This window comes from Sparus aurata, chromosome 13 (genome assembly GCF_900880675.1).
Source record: "Sparus aurata chromosome 13, fSpaAur1.1, whole genome shotgun sequence".
Classification (NCBI taxonomy): Eukaryota; Metazoa; Chordata; class Actinopteri; order Spariformes; family Sparidae; genus Sparus; species Sparus aurata.
In genome coordinates, this window is record NC_044199.1 from 4,360,345 (window position 1) to 4,377,781 (window position 17,437).

Here is a 17,437-nt window from a genome sequence, read left to right on the forward strand (position 1 = left end):
TATTGACGGGAACACAAAGACGAGCTGCTGCTGGCAGTTTGTTATCGTGTGTGCGTGTGTGAATGTTTTTGCTTCTTGTGAATGAATTGCAAATGTTTGCAGCACACTCAGCCGTGTTTGACTCGCCCACCTCCCCACCTGTAAAAAAAAAAAAAAAAAAAAAAGCAATAAATTGGATTTCTCAGCACCTGAGAAATTGTGCTCAACTCACCATGAGATTTAGATTATCACCTGGCCGGATACCCGCCTGCACAGCTGAGCCCAGCAGATGGATCCAGTAATATGGCGAGCATTAGAGGACGAGGAACTGGAGGGCACCCAGTTGAGTGGACTGAACGTTATAGATTTCAGCTGTAAGAGTCCAACATTCATCATTTATATAGTTTATAATCACGCGGTGGAAACAGTGAAGCTGTCGCGGTTGAAGAAGTCACACTTTGACGTTATTACGGGTGACAAATGAAAAGGAAAGATGAGTCGTGAGTCACTCATGAAGGGTTTGATGAGGATGAAAACGATGTGAATCATTAGTTTTCAGAGTCACCAGATGTCAGCGAAACTGAACACCTGTGACAGAATTTGGGCCGGACGGTTTCCATCATCATCATCATCATCATCATCGTCATCATCATCATCAAAAGCACCAGCTGAGAGAACTGAGCTCTTCAAAGTTTGCAGCAGAGATAAGAGACTTAAATCTGACAACAAGCAGTGAAGCTGCTCTGGAGGCTTGTAGTTGAGGCTTAATCGTTGATATTAAAGCTGGGAATTCATGCAAATCAGACCTTTATGTCCCCTTCAAGTTGGATTATTTATTTTTTCTCCCCTTTTTTTTTATTACGTCTGACAAGAATGTTGTGTTTTTACTGTATTTCATTTGTTTGTTTGTTGGTCGGTTGGTTTGTCAGCAGGTTAAGACCAAAATTACTGAACTAATTGTCACAAAACTCGGTGGTGGAGGCTGGATGTTGGCGCAGAAGAGACGCCATCCAGGTTTCTTTCCTCGTTTCCTTCAATCTTTGCAGGGCTGCGTCTTTCAAAGGGAATAATTCATGGATCTAGATGAAAAAAATCCACCATGTTTAGGTGTCTGGTATCTGTGAGTCGGTACAATTTGAGGCAGATGAATGGTTCTGTCGGGCCTCGGCGGAGGTATGCCATCCTAGTTTTTTGTCATCAAATGTCTTGTTGTCCCCAGATTTTAATTATTTGAGAGGCTGGAAACAGACAATTTCTGGCATTTTCGCTTGAAAACTGTCCTGATCCTGGTTCTTGTTGTTCTCGTGTTTCCTGTTTTATTTTGAAATTGTACCTTTTTGTGTCGTGTGATTTTCCCTCCTTTCAGTGTTTTTCCGCTCCTTTCCCTCACCTGTCCTTTTCCCGCCTCACTCCCCCACCTGTACCTGATCCCCTCGTTAGTGTCTGTATATATTCTTTGTTCTCCCTCATGTGTTGGTCAGTTTGTTCCGTCTCTCCTGTGTTTCCGTTGTCTTCTCCAGTGTCTCCCCCCGGTATGTTTCTGGTTTTTGTTCCTTGTGTTTTTTTGTATTTGTACTTTTGTTGATTGACGCCCTTTAGTGTTGCTACTTCGTATCTATCTATCTATCTATCTATCTATCTATCTATCTATCTATCTATCTGACCTTCTTAGGGAGAGTATACCTCCTCCCTGAGGTATGATGAGGGTCTGCAAAAAATGACCTTAGTCCTATGAGCGGCTCTGGTTGGATAAACAAGGACAAGATTATTCAATTATAAATTAATGCCAGTTTTTGTGTGCCAGCCTGTTTCTGTTCACCATGCTGAGGTTACCAAACCAACAGATCTCTGTGAAAGTAAAAAATTGACTAAAAGAAATATAAATAAAACATTTTTAACAACTCATCTTTCTCAAACAAAACATTCTCTGCATGACTGTTTTGCAGATGGAGTCAGTTTTGGCATCAAAAGTCATTTTATAATCCAGGATGGTGCCAAAGTACTGACTGATATCGACTTACTGACTCCTGAATCTGTGCCATTAATAAAAAAAAGATGCTTAAAGAGGTCTATATGTACTCCATAAAAAAACTAGAATGGCACTGAGTAGACCACATAGCTCCACCAAGGCCCAACAGCACCCTCTAATTCAATCACATCTAATCCAATATCAGATAAACCATGTTTAAATCTGCTGGATGTGGATTTCAATCTGGATCCGCATCAAATTCTACTCTCTTGTAGATATCAGCCACCACATGTCATCCCCTGAGAAATTAACAAACATGTCACCTGATCTCGCGAGTTTAAAGACATTTCCAGATCTGCTCTTTATCTGGATCGGCACCAAAAGTTAGTGGGGTCTATTCCGGGCTGAGACCCATCCTCCAGTCCAAGTTCTGTGGGAATCCGTTCAGTAGTTTTTGTGTAATCCTGCTCACAAACCAACAAGGAAATGGACATGTGTGAAAACATAACGTCCATTATGATTATTCCTTTTTTGTTTTGGAGGGTTGGATAACACTGTGATGGGGGAAAAAAGGTCTTTTTAAATCCTGGGTGACATTTGTGCTCTTGTGTTTTTTTTTCACTGTAGAATTAGAGATGATGAATGAAAGATAAACAACCTCTAACTCGCTCTAAATGACGACCTTTGTGCCTTTGATCCGACTCAAATCTAATAACGGGCAGAAATCGCTGACATGAGGCGCTTCACTTCACCTTCACGAGTCCTGCCTGAATCTGCTGAAGCAAGAAGCACCTTCAGCACCATGGACAGGGCCCAGACGCTCAAACACGTGTTCAGGGAACTTTGACAGAATTTAAAGGGCAATTCAGTGAGTTTTCGTTCAGGAAATATGATGGAAAAACCTTAATGAGGCTTATTCTGCCCACAGTCTCACTTACTGCCATGTTTACTGTTCACTGACCCTCAACTCCCAGTGACAAAACAGCAGTCTGGTGGTGGTACATCACAGTGTCTCACCCCTGAGGCCCACACTCAGCGGGTTAACCCTTAGAAACCAGCGGGAGAGGAGGAGGAGGAGGAGGAGGAGGAGGAGGAGGAGGAGGAGGGGGACAGATGCGGTGATTAAACAAGCTGCTGTTTAATTATCAGGCAGACAGTTTTCAGCCTGGAGGCTGTGAGGCTGCTGGCTGGAGGGGGGGGGACTGAAACTTCACATGGGCTATTATGTAATTAATATAGGGGGGAGTGCATGGGAGGAAAACACAGACAGGCCGATGTGTGTGTGTGTGTGGGGGGGGGGGGGGGGGGGGGGGGGGAGGTAGATTTAAGGAGAGAGAGAGAGAGAGAGAGAGAGAGAGAGAGAGAGGAGGGGGGTTAGACACTGCATCATTTAAGTACTGCGGCTGATGTCATTTCCTAAGCACCATAATTGGTCATCAATGACTCTTAAAGCTGAGAAGAATGGCTAAATGAAAAGACACACACACACACACACACACACACAGGCGCGCGCGCGTCCCCAGGGGAGATATTGTATCTGCACTGATCCATTGAAACCTTAATTGCTCGGACCTCACCCCTCCTCCCCCCTCCTCCCCCTCCTCCTCCCTCCCCTCTCGCTCTCTCTCTCTCTCTCTCCCTGACTCGCCTCCCTCTCACACCTGCCTGCAGCTCCTCATTGAGCGCCACGGCGTCGCATATTTCCCGCTCACCTTCCACACAGTCGCACCTCCGCTGCCGTGGCCCCCATGTGGCCCCTCCCTTACCGGACCGGACCGATAAATGGGTTAACTCTGTCACCGGGAGTAGCCGAGATAAATGCACCGGGAGCGTCGGGAGATCCCTTCCCATCATCCCTGCGCTGTTTGACCGCGCTGCGCGCAGGAGGCATCATCCTCTCCGACTCGACAGAGTAGATTGAATTTAGAATCGTGATTTATCATTTCATAAGTGGCGACCGGCAGCAGGAGAGGACGGGAGGAGAAGGAGAAGGAGGAGAAGCAGCAGCACCGGTTCTAGACCCAGACCCGTGGGCGGCTGGGTGGCGTCCGTCTGGGCGAGCTGATAGGACGCAGATCTGGCACACTACCTCCCAACTGCTACATCCCAAATTTTTAAAGATATGGCGATGAGGAGAAGTGAGATGTAGACACGGATGGGAGGCCATTCATGTGTCTGGGCTTCAGCTGAAACGGACAACATCTCCCTCCAGCACCACCACCACCATCCTCCTCCTCCTCAAACCAGTTGATATTTTTTAGAATAACAACCTGAAAAGTGCGGAGCACATGACACACTGGTGAATCCCCGTGGCAGGTCCCACACACAGACTGAATGAGTCCATCTCTGGCTGTCGGACGGACTCCTCAAGAGCACAGGACGGATGCAAACAGACTAAACACATCTTGGCAATTCAAAACACCCTCAGCGTCTCCGCCGACGGTGCTCTAACCGAGAGAGCGGGGTGAATCTCACACCGGGGGGGGGGACCAGGCGGTTCACTGGCAGGTAGGTGGCCAATGAGACGGAGTGTGTCACCTCTGGGCTGCCGTGGTAAAGGTGATAAAGGTGATTACCGCCCGTGCGTCGGTCCGGCTGACGGCCGCAGAGACGCGCAGGCGGCTGCACCTGTTGTGATCCGCGTGAGTGTGCGGAGCGTGCTCGAGTGTGCGCGTGCGTACAAATGTACCTCTGCGCGTGTGTGCGTGTGTGTGTGTGTGTGTTGACGGACTATGAGCTGGGCTGTTTTAATGGCTGACAACAGAGTGATGTCTGTGTCTATTTTAAAATCTCTTTTCCAGCTGTTTGTGCGGTGCGAGCGCGCGCGTCGGTGCGCGCTGCGTGGGTTTGATCGGTGTGATTGGGTGATTATAGGTCCGCCACACGCGCGCTATAAGTGTAATTACAGTATAATTGTCTGAACACGCAGACGGACGTAGAGCAGTCCATCACACATATACATGACGCTCACTCAGCTGTGGCGGCGCACATATTGCTGCTGATAAACTGGCTGCGATCTGGAGCCCGGTTGTACTCGGTCTCACTGCCAGATGCTCTCAAACTCCACAGTCATAAAGCATGATGGCCAGATCTGTCACCTGCCTCGCGCACATTCATCATCTGAAACCCCGGAGGAGACCCGCCTGTGGACGGGGAGCGGATGGAGGACGTGCGTGGCATTGGGCGGTGTGGGTGCGAGCATTTTTGGCGGGTAGCGCGCATGTTTTTGCCTTTTTTCTTTTTTTCTTCTTCTTCTTCTTCTTCTTCTTCTTGTATTCTCAGACACCCCACTCATGGCGCAATGAGGGTGGCAGACCATCCATGGGTGCCCAAGTAGTCTTAGGCCAGCTGACAGGAGATGAAGGGCTGCACACCTTCCCAGCTGGATGACCCAGGCTGACCTCCAGCTGCAACAAGATGGGCAGCTCATCCAGCGCCTCCGCTGAGGAAACACTGTGAGAGTTCAGCTCTGAGAGGCAGCTGCTGTGTGGAGGCTGCCCAAGGTGACTCCTGTGTGACAGTGTGACATTGAGCAGGGAGGGAAGCCAGTTGAATTCCATGAAGCGTTTCTTATGATTGGTTTAGCCGCAAATCTAATAGGAGGCCATTTTATTGCGCGCTGCCTGTTGAGGCAACACATGCCCTTCTTTGATGCTACAGTTGTTCCTCCTTTCCCTTGGGGGTGTGTGTTTGTGTGTGTGTGTGTCTCTGTGGTCCATCTGACAAATGGCAGAGTTGCAGTTTTACCTTCATCCAGCACTCAGCTGATCAACTGCACCCTCTCATTATTTTTGGCAGGCGGCAGCGGTCTCGTCTCCCAAAACTGGAGTAGACACGAAGAGCGAACTGACGTTTCGGTGGCTCGAAGTAGAAAGAGAATAATTTTGTCGAATGTCTTTCTTGAGGTCCAGCTCACAGATCTCGTGCGGATCAGAGAGTCCCTGGATGAAGTTAAATCACACGGTTTCGCATGTTTTGATGCCTAATTGGTGGCTGCGCTGCAAACAACCTGGTTCCTTTGATCGAGGCTTGGTTCTGTTGTCTCGTCAGGGCTGCCTGCCTGTGATGGCACACTGTTGTGAGAGGGGGAAAAAAAAAACACTGTAGTGACCCCTCGGCTCTGTTCTGCCACTCTGCTAATGCATCTCTCTCCACGGGGACCGAGGGAGGTGAGGGAAAAAAAAAACACGATTCTCCTTTTTCACCACATTCTCAGCTTTTGGTTTCAATCTGGGTTGATGCTCTGCCTTCATCTCGGCCTCTTCACTCCCGTCTGAGCTTAAGTTCGCTCTGATCACCACGCTGAAGCCGCGAAACTGAGCCTCCCCGGGGCGCAGGTGACCCCCACAGTTCAAACGCCGTCAGTCAGCCTGCTTTCATTCACCTCTTTCATCCTCACCCCCCCCCCTCCTGTCTGTCTCTCTCTGTCCCTGTCTCACCTGTCTGTCTGTCTGTCTGTCTGTCTGTCTTCCTGCCAGGCAGTGAGACTTATCAGATGGAGCTTTTCTGCTAAAGCTTGTCCTTGTCAGCTCTCATGTCCGTCTCTGTGACAACAGTCTGTGTTTTCATGAGTAGAAAAAAAAACCCACAATTCCAAAAATATATGGGAGAGAAACGGGGGAGCGAGGGAGAGAGAGGGGGAGCGAGGGAGAGAGAGGAGTTTGATGTATGTGTGTGTGTGTGTGTGTGTGTGTGTGTGTGTGTGTGTGTGTGTGTGCGTCTGCTGGTTTTTGCCGTGAGTGAGTGGGAGTTTCTGTCAGGGGAACAATTGTGAGAGCAGATGGACTGTTAAAATACATTCTCTTATATTAGGTTCTTATCATATGTCTTATTAATTTGCCACCGTTTAAATATTTGCTGGGTCCTGTTTAATCTGGAGATTCTCATTTATTTAAGGTCCATTAAAGGTTCATGATCGTTGCACCATGACTCTTTTATATTCTGCAGTTCTTCTTGTCAAACATCTCCACTCAAAGGGGAGAAAATGACGCAACCGTACGACTCGTTTACATGTTTCCTACATCTACATTCCCGCAGGAGTTTGAACATGGCCCGCAGATTCATTCATTTCTGCCGAGGTGTGCTTAAACATAAACCTTTAATGCACAAATGCACATGTAAAAATCTGCTGCGTCTGCCAACATGCACATAAAGCACAGCAACAAGCAACATGCACATATTCCCACCATGTTTACTCCAAAGTATGCATTTGTTCTGGCGGGCCTGAAGGCCTCGTCAGTCGCTTCCACAAACAAACAACAGCGTAGAGACAATTTGTCTGTGTCCGGTAGAAGTAGAAGTACTGATTCAACTTCTTTACTCGAGTAAAAGCACGAAACTACAGGCTGTGAAATGTACGAAAGTTAAAAGTATTCTTCAGTCTTACATTTCAACAGGGCATTTCCAAACCTTACGTCATTAATACAATTCAAAAACTATTAAAGGTGTGCTAAGAGAGAGATCTTCATTGGCCGTTGTTTAATGCCTAAAGAAATGTTTAAACAAACTCTCCTCTTTACGGAAGCCCTAAAGGGCCATGCATTCATACATTTTATTTCCCCTGTTTTCCCGAGACAACGGGATCATTTATTCGAGATCTTGCTTGAGAAAACAAAACGATAGTGTTTATTAAATCATTGCAGGAAACATCACGCAGTGTAGCATCGTCAGAGGAGCACGAGCATATCGATCACCACGTCACATATCTTTTCAATCAAGGCCTGACACAGGCTGAAATAGTATTATGCCTTGCTATTACAGGTAATATACACATTAGTGTGCGTAATCTAAAAAGACGGTTAGCAAGTCTTCAGCTATATCTAAGTGAGCCTGATGTCGTCGTTAACTACATATTACTACCTCTCAGGCCTATCATATCACAGTCATTGTCTCAAAGTAATTATATCATTGTCTCAGGAAAACAAAGTTTCGTTACCCCGAGATCTCGAGAAAATTATCCCATTATCTCTGGAAAACGGCAGTTGTTATTTCGAGATAATAACTCGAGATCTCAAGAAAACAAATGAAATTAACTCGTTATCATTGAAAAAACAAAGGGAATAAAATGAAAGCATGGCTCTTTAGGGCTTGCGTACTTATTATTCATGACTAAATAAACTGAATAAACAAACAGATGACACAGTTTCATACTGTTTTACTTTGTTTATATGTGGCGGACCCTGCCACCGTTCTAGCTTCAAACAGTGATCTGGGACCTTGTTTTCCTCTGAGAACAGCGTGTTTATTCAGTTATGGAAGAGTTAAAAATGTTTCAGAGTCTGTATTATTACCTTATTAATACTGAAAATAAAAAATCTTTTGCATTTCTTCTCCAAAACTGCACAGTGCCCCTTTAAACTAAAAGGTAGAGTCAGGTTAAATATCGACATTTTGGGTCGTTAAAATGTCCTGAGCACAGAAACGGAGTGAGAAAATAAGAAAATCCCGGCAGACGGCTGCAGGGTCTCTGCAGATACGAGACACTCACTCTGTCTGTTTCTGTCTCGTTATGTCTATAACATCTTTCCGTCTTTCTCCATCTGCATTGATAGGTTGAAAAGAGAGAGCACGTGTGTGTGTGTGTGTGTGTGTGTGTGTGTGTGTGTGTGTGTGTGTGTGTGTGTGTGGTGTGTATCAGACCAAGTAGACTGTAGCTTTTAAAGATTCAACCGGTGGTGCGTATTATTAGAGTACATTCTGTCCTGTGCTCTCTCAGAATAGTAGGTACGTATTGGACAATGAGCCAACAATGATGACCAATCACTGAAACCTTTGATTGCAGGGCAGATATTCGTTGAGTATAATAGTTAAAGGAGCAGTTTGCCAAAAAAATGTAAAAATGTGGTCATTATCTACTCACCTCTGTGCATAAATGGAAAGTTTTTATAGTCCACAATACTTTTCTGGAGCTTCACAGCAAAGCAACTCCAGGATCTTGCAGACAAGCTGTACGGAGCATTTTTATATTATCTGCATGTTATATAATATGCAGCCAAATTGCTTTAATTGCCATAACAAGCATAAAATCAACACACTCCGACACAGTATAGGTGGCAACACGCTCTGCAATCTTAGGAACTTAAAAATATGCATATATACAAAAACGTGACATTTGTGGTTAACTTTCAGCAAAGACAAACAAACAATTATACGTTATCGGCTGAAAAAAAAATCCATGTCAGGCATATTTGTTGTGGACTACGAGCTGAGCATGAACTGTTCCTTTAATGTGCAGGTGGGTCAAGAGTAAAACCAGCAGCAGATGGACTAAATCTCCTCGGAGCTTGCAAAGTTTGTGCACACACACACACCTTTCTGCACACACACACACCTCTCTGCACACACACACACACACACACACACACAGCCTTCTCCACACCTAGTGTCCTCTACAGATCAGCGGAGCAGACTCACACCGATCCCAAGGCTCTTAACCTTTTACACTGTCTTTGTCTTTACGCTCAGTCTGCGTCCTCTCCCTCCCTTGGCTCTGATTCCAAGACACACACAGGATTTATGTCTCAAATAATAGAGAGAGGAGAGGAGAGGAGAGGAGAGGAGAGGTGAGGAGAGGAGAGGAGAGGTTTATACTTTGACCATGTTGCCTGTGACAGAGACATCCTCACTTCCATCTCCATCTCTGCTGTCTGGCAGTGGCCTGCTCATGAAATCCTCTCGGGATCTCTATCTCTTCCTCGCTCGCTCCCTCCCTGTCTTTCTCTCCCTCCCTCACCTCGGCTCGGCTCACTTCAGCCTCTGCTATTGGCAGGAATATTACATGAAGGATACTGCCAAAGTGTCACAACATTAGACGGGGAGAGCCCTCGGAGGTGGCGTCTCTCATGAATCAAATCAGAGAATCGTCTCATGATCAGACAACAGCAACGGGGTCGCGGCTGATTGATGCCCTGTCGAGCCCTGAGGTCTCTCGGCGAGGTGTTGGGGAGCGTCTGGCAGGACGGGCAGTCAGGAGATGTGACGGCAGGGTTAGAGGAAACGATAACGAGTGACAGGACTTTAGTGCGTTTCCTCTGTGGACTATAAGGAGGCTGAACAAAGAGTGAGCAGGAGAGAAAGACGCTGAGAGAATGATCGCTAGATAATACCGAGTTCCTGATGGTACTCTGATGGTATTTATCAGAACAATAAGAGTGAAACGTTTTTTTTTTTCCCCCTTCTCCATTGAATTATAATGTGATTACATAATTTGTCACTGTGATTGTGCCACGAGGAGACAGCGGTTTCTCCCAGAACTGAGCATTAGCAGAGTGGAAGGAACAATGTTCCCTCCACAGGAGACCGTGTTTCTAAAAAGAGCTCCTGACCACGCTGCTAGCCGGGGTTTGAATATACATACACACACTGACACGCAAATCCTTCTTACCTGTCTCGCTCACACTAACACACACACACACACACACATGCAATGTTTATTCAGACTGTGTGTGTGTGTGTGTGTGCTCTGCAGGGAGAAGATGCCATTCCACCATGTGCGGGCGGGCCTGCTCTATCCAGACAACTACCTGAGCAGCTCCCTGACGGAGGGCAGCGAATCTTTCCAGCTCACCAGCATCTCCACAGAGGAGCTGGGAGGTGAGTGTGCCGAGAGAGAGGGTGGGTGGGTGGGAGGTGGTGGTGAGGGTGCAGAGTAAAGTGTGAGGTACGAGCAATTAATGTTTCACTACGGGAACAATGCAGTTACAACGCTTCAATTCTCCCAGGGAGAGGTTTTTCCATTTAGCCGTTTTGCCGGCGCTCGGCGAGATGCATTGGTTTCCAATTATGGAGCTTAGGAAATAAAATCAGTCACAGGACTCAGAATGACGTGACAGAAATACAATATACGCGACCAGGCTTTAATTAGGACACAGATGTATTGATATCGGTCTCCTAATCCAAGTTTACAATCAGTCCAGCACAGAAACGATGGGCCACTGGACTCACAAAGGGCTTTTTTTCTGATGTGGTTAATAGACTGCTTTAAAGTAAAACTGCACTTTCCAGGTCTTTTTGCAGCAAAATGTTAAATATGCCCACTTCAAAAAGGACTCACATTAGCATTTTCCCGGCGTAAAACTCTTTGTTCGTGTAGCTGATGGAACAAATAAAACCAATGTTGTACCACTGTTGGTGATTCCTGAGATCTGGGATTGTGGCAAGGAGCACAAACAGTGGGATTCTTTGAGCTGGCTCACAGACACGCTGTAAACAAAGTTGTTTACCACCGACAGCTTGAGTTTACTATCCGCCGCCGCTTTCTCTTCCTAGTGAATTTGACCGTTGCGGTATACGGACAGAATGCCTGGATTAAAGTCGACCTACAGAACACACTCGCAGTTTGAGCATAATTAGCATCAACACAGGCACGCTCATATTTTAGTATTAACATCCATATAAAGTGGCGACTGCTTGTTTCTTAATTTGTGCAACACTGATCAAAAGAAAGTTGGGAGACTGCTTAAAACATGAATAAAACAGCACAAATACGACGTATTTAATGTTCTTCAATGAGTTTTGTAAATATATGTCACAAAATACTGAATTAGATGCCACATTTGAACACATTTCAATCAAGTTGGGACGGAGGCAACAAGGTGTATGATCGAAAACACCTGTTTGAATCATCCCACAGGTGAACAGGTTCATTGATGACAGTCGATAGTATCATGATGGGTATGAAGAAGCGTCCTCGGTCGTTACCAGGCAGAGGCTGTGCTGAGAATCATCAGCAGTACGTTTTTATAAAGTCGCCCAAATATCACACACCTCCTGTTCAGGATTTGGTGAGGTGAGCCGCGTGCAGAGAAATCTCGCTAATTATGTTGCCGATCAAATCAAACGTGCACCAAATGACATCGCAACAAACAGACAACGACTGCATTAAATAGGAACAGTCTCTCCGTCTCCGTCTCCATCTACTGATTGATGGTGTCGTTCTCTCAGGCAGATTAAAAAAAGTAAACATGTTTAAATTGGTCACCAAATGTGTCATCGATCGTACAACTCCAATTTCAAAAAGTTGCAGTGTTTCCCACACATTTATTTTACTTAGGCGGCTCACCCAGGTACATCGACGGTGGCCCAAGTAAAGTATATGTGTGGGAAACACAGCAGATTTTTTTGTAACTGCGGTTGTATGATCGTCTGACTGATTGTGTTTTTCCCCCTGTTGAATATATTCAAAGAGCTCCTCAACTGCTTTAGTGAAGGCACATTTATCATTGCTGATAACCGGAGCAAAGAACATCAAACCTGAGAAGTAACAAACTGCAGTCACTTTGTTGTTGTTTTGTTTCTGCTTTCATGCAGGCTGGCAACATGCTTACAGATCCTATTGTATGTCATTACGTTGAGGTCCTGATGCGAGGCGACTCTTTGACGTAACCTCACAAAGACTCGCACACTGCAGCAAGTGTGTATATTTCTGCTTTGGTGGAGAAGAAACAGCGACAGTAATCCTCTCACCGAGCGAGGACGGAGAGCACGAGAGTGTGTTTCTGACTGAAGCTGTTTGTTTGTGTTTGTACATGTGGCCCATTGTAGTTTTGCTCCAATGAGCTTTGGTATGAAGTACTTTGTCTCATAAATCTTTTAATCCAGTGTCCCTCGTGCACGACTCGACTCAACCCAGTTCACTGAAACAGTTGCTTTAGCGCGCTGAAGCTGGTGCGGCGACTGAAACGCGTCGCCATCATTAGTCCGGTTAGCCTCCGTGCTGTGCTTTTGTTTGTCAAGGACGGCGGGAAGGGTAAAGTAGTTTGGACCTATGTAGGGCCATTATATAAATTGAATCTGGACTTTTAGACTCCAGACATTCTGATGAAGCATTATCTCGGCCCTGTCAGCCACAGATCCAACGCGACCAATGGGATTGTTTGATGTGGACAAAATATCCGTGCTATTTGCCGCCAGCGTTCGAAAAACTCCTAATCCCACTTCAGAGAGACGCTGAAGGTTCTTCTCGGATCATCTGTTAGCGCAGATAGAAGGCTAGTTAATCACCCCCCTGTGTTGGAATCGCCGCTATCCTTTTCTCCGCTTCTGAGGCATTTCATCAATCACAGCGAGAACATGTACAGTCCTGGGGGGTTGACTCTCGCAATACACCGCCACACAAGGGCGGCTGCACGCTCACACACCAACACACACACACACGTTGCACTGTAATACATCACGGAGCAGCTCATTCGTACCCTATTGAAAACGCACTCCTCACTGTTGAGCTGCATACAAATACATCTCACTTTTGTTTTGGGAGGCCGAACACTTGCCCGCATTTCCAACCTCCCTCCCCGCCGCCTCTGACTCTCATTTTATATAGTGAGCGAGAGAAAAGGGGGGAGGTAGTGGCCACGGTGCTCGACTCTAGTTATCAGCCGCGGGAGGATATTTACAGGCTCGGGGCTGGAGGCCCGCGACTGAACTTCGTCTCTCACGCAACTGACGAAGCAAAGACAGACATAGGAGGCGGATCTGAGACGGACTTATTACACAGAGGAGAGGAAGCAGCAGCGTGTCAGGACGAGAATATTAATGACAGGCGGCCCGAGAGAGACACAGAGAGAGATGAACTTCATGCAAAATTCATCGTTTAAGTTCGCAAAAGGATTAGTCTTGGGAAAATTGTGATTTAAATTCCGCCGTGCAGCGGGCCATTACTCTTCTCGATTGGGTTTCGCCTGTAAAGATTTGCACAAACGCCGAATGCCAGTTGATATGACACCCGCTCCCACCCCTGGAGTGTGCAGATCCACAGAAGGAATACAGAGAGGTTGGATAAAGACTCGCAAAGTCTTTCCTGTCCCCGCTGTCTTTATCGCGTCGATAAATTCGACCACTTCCATCCCTGCTCCAAAGCTCCGCCTGCCCCCTTTCCCACCCCCGTTCAGACAGTGCCAACTGATTGACAAGTAATTAGCCAGAGATTGACCAGGGTGTTTTTGTAAGAATGTCCTCAGAGGCTTGGGTAATTGTGCTGCACGAACACAGATGCCTCCGTGAGCGGCGTGTGCGTTTTACAATTTCAAGTTAGAAGGAAGCCTTTCATGTGGGAGGAGAGAGTCGGAAACGCTCTTGGCAGTGCTGATGGTGATTGTGCTGTGTGGAGGGATTGGTACAGTCCCCCGGAGGTTTGTAAAATACAATAAGTATATAAAGATGCAAGAGAGACAAGGAAAGAGGGGGAGGGAGAGGACGAGGGGGAGGGAGAGGACGAGGGGGAGGGAGAGGACGAGGGGGAGGGAGGGCGGGAGATCACCCTCACCTTGATTTGCCTGAGAGAAAGGCTGCAGCACTCTCTGTTAATGGGAAAGCCTGTTATCAGCGCCGGGGAAGCACCTTTCAGCACCAACTACCCGCTAAGATCTGTTAATCATTCATTTAAAGCGCCTCTCACTCTCACCGTCTGACGGCTCTCTGTTACATTTCGAGATGCCGTGAAGCCGACGACGCGATCGCGCGACTCGTCTTTTTTGTGTGCGTGCAGAAATCAACGAGTCTACGAGGTTGTGGGTCACCGTCAACAAGTGTCGTGGCCTTCGGATCCGGTGCCCCGAACTGTCGAGACAACACTGTGATGCTGAGAAACGTGTCTCTGAGAAACGGTGCGCAAGGAGAAAGATCTGCAGTGACGCCTCGACAAACCGAACAAACAAACTCTCTTCGCCTTCATGACTGAATAAACTGAATAAACAAACTGACCTTTAAGGACAACACAGTTTCATACTGTTTATACTTTGTTTAAATGTGGCGGACCCCGTCACATTTCCAGCTTCAAACAGTGTCCTGGGGGACTAATATTCCTCTGAGAACAGCTTGTTTATTCAGTTATATAGCAAGTTTCTCTTCACTGGTATCGAGGGTCTGAGGACGGAGGACGACGGTCACTCTACAGAATGTGTTTTTGGGGCTATATGAATAAAAATGACTTGATTTGATTAGATTTGAGTGTCCTTAACTAGAATCACGGTGGAAAAGGGGTGTAAATTAGCGTGTCCACCCTGGTGTTGTGTCTCAATCACATCCGATCAACATCCGCGACTACAGCGGAGTCACGCTCCTTGTTAATTAAAGGGACAGTGTGTAACGATTTCAGTAATTTATTAACTCAAATCAACGTCTTCGTTCATAAGTAAGTCCTCATTGGTGTACAATTACCTCTGCCAACAATCTGACTTATCCTCCTGAGCAAAGAATTACCTATCTGAATATACATAGCACGGGCAAGCTCTATGGAGGCCGCCATGTCTTTCCAGTTTTAAAAAACTACGGACTGCCGAGAGGGACACAAAGCACTACGTGGTACTACGTAGTAAGGCTAAACGCGTTTTTCGCTCAGAGCTAGCTTGACTGCGGAACTGAGAGGGGACCTCTAGTTTTATAGCCTTAATAACTAACTACATCTTTACCTCATCACTTGAATCTGTAGAAATACTCAACGCTGTTGGGAAAGAGTCCATATTTTGAAAATGAGTTTCCTGTCCGTCAGGGCCACCGTAGCTTCCGGAACGTCTCCCACGTCTTCAGAACGGGAGGGGTGAGCAAAGGAGTGTTGCAGTGTAGAACCTCACAGCTAGATGGCGCTAAATACTTGATATATTACACACTGTCCCTTTAATGCCAGTTTTTCACTTTTTTGACGACGAAACCCAGATGTGAGTGGCTGTTAGTGGGGCTTTCGTCCTGTGTGAAAGAGGCATTTGTCTAACATTAATTTCTACCTTGGAAATATCTGACACTTTAGCTGCAAAATGCTATGTTCACCAGCTAGTTCAACTGTGTCTGTGCCTGAGCGTGTACAGTGTACAGAGAGAATGACACCAGCTGCCTGCTGCGCCAGGAAACACAGAACAGTGATGGTGCGAACTGAAACTCTGTTCGCTGAGAGAAACGGCAAAGTCAGGCGACAGTTCTCTGTGAGTTTGTCGCTGCAATTGGCCTCTTCAACGTACAAGTATCCATTCAATCTATCGTTGATTAGGACGTATTGATTTTAACCACCCGCTTAGAGAATGATTGTGTTAATGATTAGCGAAAGAATCCAATGCCGAGCAAAGGTAAGAGACGGCATGCAAACACAGCGGATGACGTAACCGTCCGCCCCGACCGCCTCCCAGAGTGGTTTCTGCGGCGCTGTGACAACATCACGCTATTCCTGCCTTTGCTCCTGAGAGACAACAGTCATTATTCACACAATCTGTAGAGTAACAGGCAGCGCAGACATGGGAACTGTAACAGACATCACGCAGCAACGCGGAAGATCAAACACACAGAATGTGAAGGAGACGATTTGACAATAAAATGACACGTACAGAAGTCAGAATTGTTGCACTCGTACAGTGAAAATCAAAAGAAAAGCTCTGATAACGTGACAGTCACAGCGTCTGAAATATGGATGAATAAAAAGAAATGAATAGAACAGAGAAACACAACCCTTCAGCACTAACGCACACAGGAAAGACAAGAGAAGTGAGGCAATCAATGAACTTCCAGCCAAAGAAGAAAGGTGAACAGACATTTTCATCTGCTGCGACGAGTCCAGGAACTTTAAGACACAGACAAAACAGGGACAGGAAAATAAATGACAAAGCAAAGTAGAGGTGAAGGACTCATTCACATCTCACACCACACTGTCAGCCTCGTCTCGGACTGAACAGAAAACCACAAATCAGCTCCGACAAGAGGGAAAACTCCCACATTTAACTTCATTTAGAAAGAAAATGGAAACATCACGATGTCAAGAAAACACTGTTTATCTAAACCTGTAATTACGCGCATATATTTAAAAGACTGAAATGATCTTCAACAGTGAAGACAGACAGTAATGTTCGGTGATATGTTGTGTGTGTTTGTGCCGTGCAGAAATCCGCGAGGCGTTTCGTGTTTTGGACCGAGATGGGAATGGTTTCATCTCCAAACAGGAGCTGGGCATGGCCATGCGCTCCCTGGGTTACATGCCCAGCGAGGTGGAGCTGGCCATCATCATGCAGAGACTGGACATGGATGGTGAGGCGCTACAGAAGGACACACACTTGGGTGCATGCACAGAGCGATCCTGCACGCAAAAAAACACAGAATTAACCTCATAAGTCTGCTGTTTAACATGTAATGCATGTTATATGACGTGTACACGCTTGAAGGAGAACACCAGCAGCAGGTGAACCTGACAAACACGTGGTCGACGTTGTGAAAATGTTGCGTTGTCTGATTCAGACCGGGAAAATATAATTTCTTACGGCCATGAAAATTAGACTCCAACACACTTAACACACAAACGCTGTGTGAGGCAGACTCAGGTAATTATTCCGATTTACCTTAAATTAAAGGATTTGGTAAGAGAAATTAAGTTTTCTTAATTTGCAGCAAATAGAATTCACATTATTTACGTTACGTTGACTTTGGGTTTCCTCCCTGTATGAGCTTTACTCTTTACAGAACGTCACCTGACTTCCTCCTTTGCTCCAGTCATAATGACACCCGCCACTAGAGGTC

At 46.3% G+C, this 17,437-nt stretch overlaps 1 protein-coding gene across 2 annotated transcripts in view; it reads left to right on the top strand.

Annotated features, from left to right (window-relative positions):
* The first annotated feature begins 1,481 nt into the window (after window positions 1-1,481).
* The window catches only part of LOC115594213 (calcium-binding protein 8-like), a 36,588-nt gene continuing 20,632 nt past the window's right edge, over window positions 1,482-17,437 (top strand). Inside the window, exons 1-3 of one of the 2 annotated variants that reach the window (XM_030438108.1) lie at window positions 1,482-1,511; window positions 10,416-10,540; window positions 16,808-16,951. In XM_030438108.1, the coding sequence (XP_030293968.1) occupies window positions 10,423-10,540; window positions 16,808-16,951 (262 nt within the window). In that variant the 5' untranslated portion in view covers window positions 1,482-1,511; window positions 10,416-10,422. Of the gene's footprint in view, window positions 1,512-3,565; window positions 4,457-10,415; window positions 10,541-16,807; window positions 16,952-17,437 lie in introns of those variants that run through there. The other variant, XM_030438106.1, reaches the window with a different exon arrangement.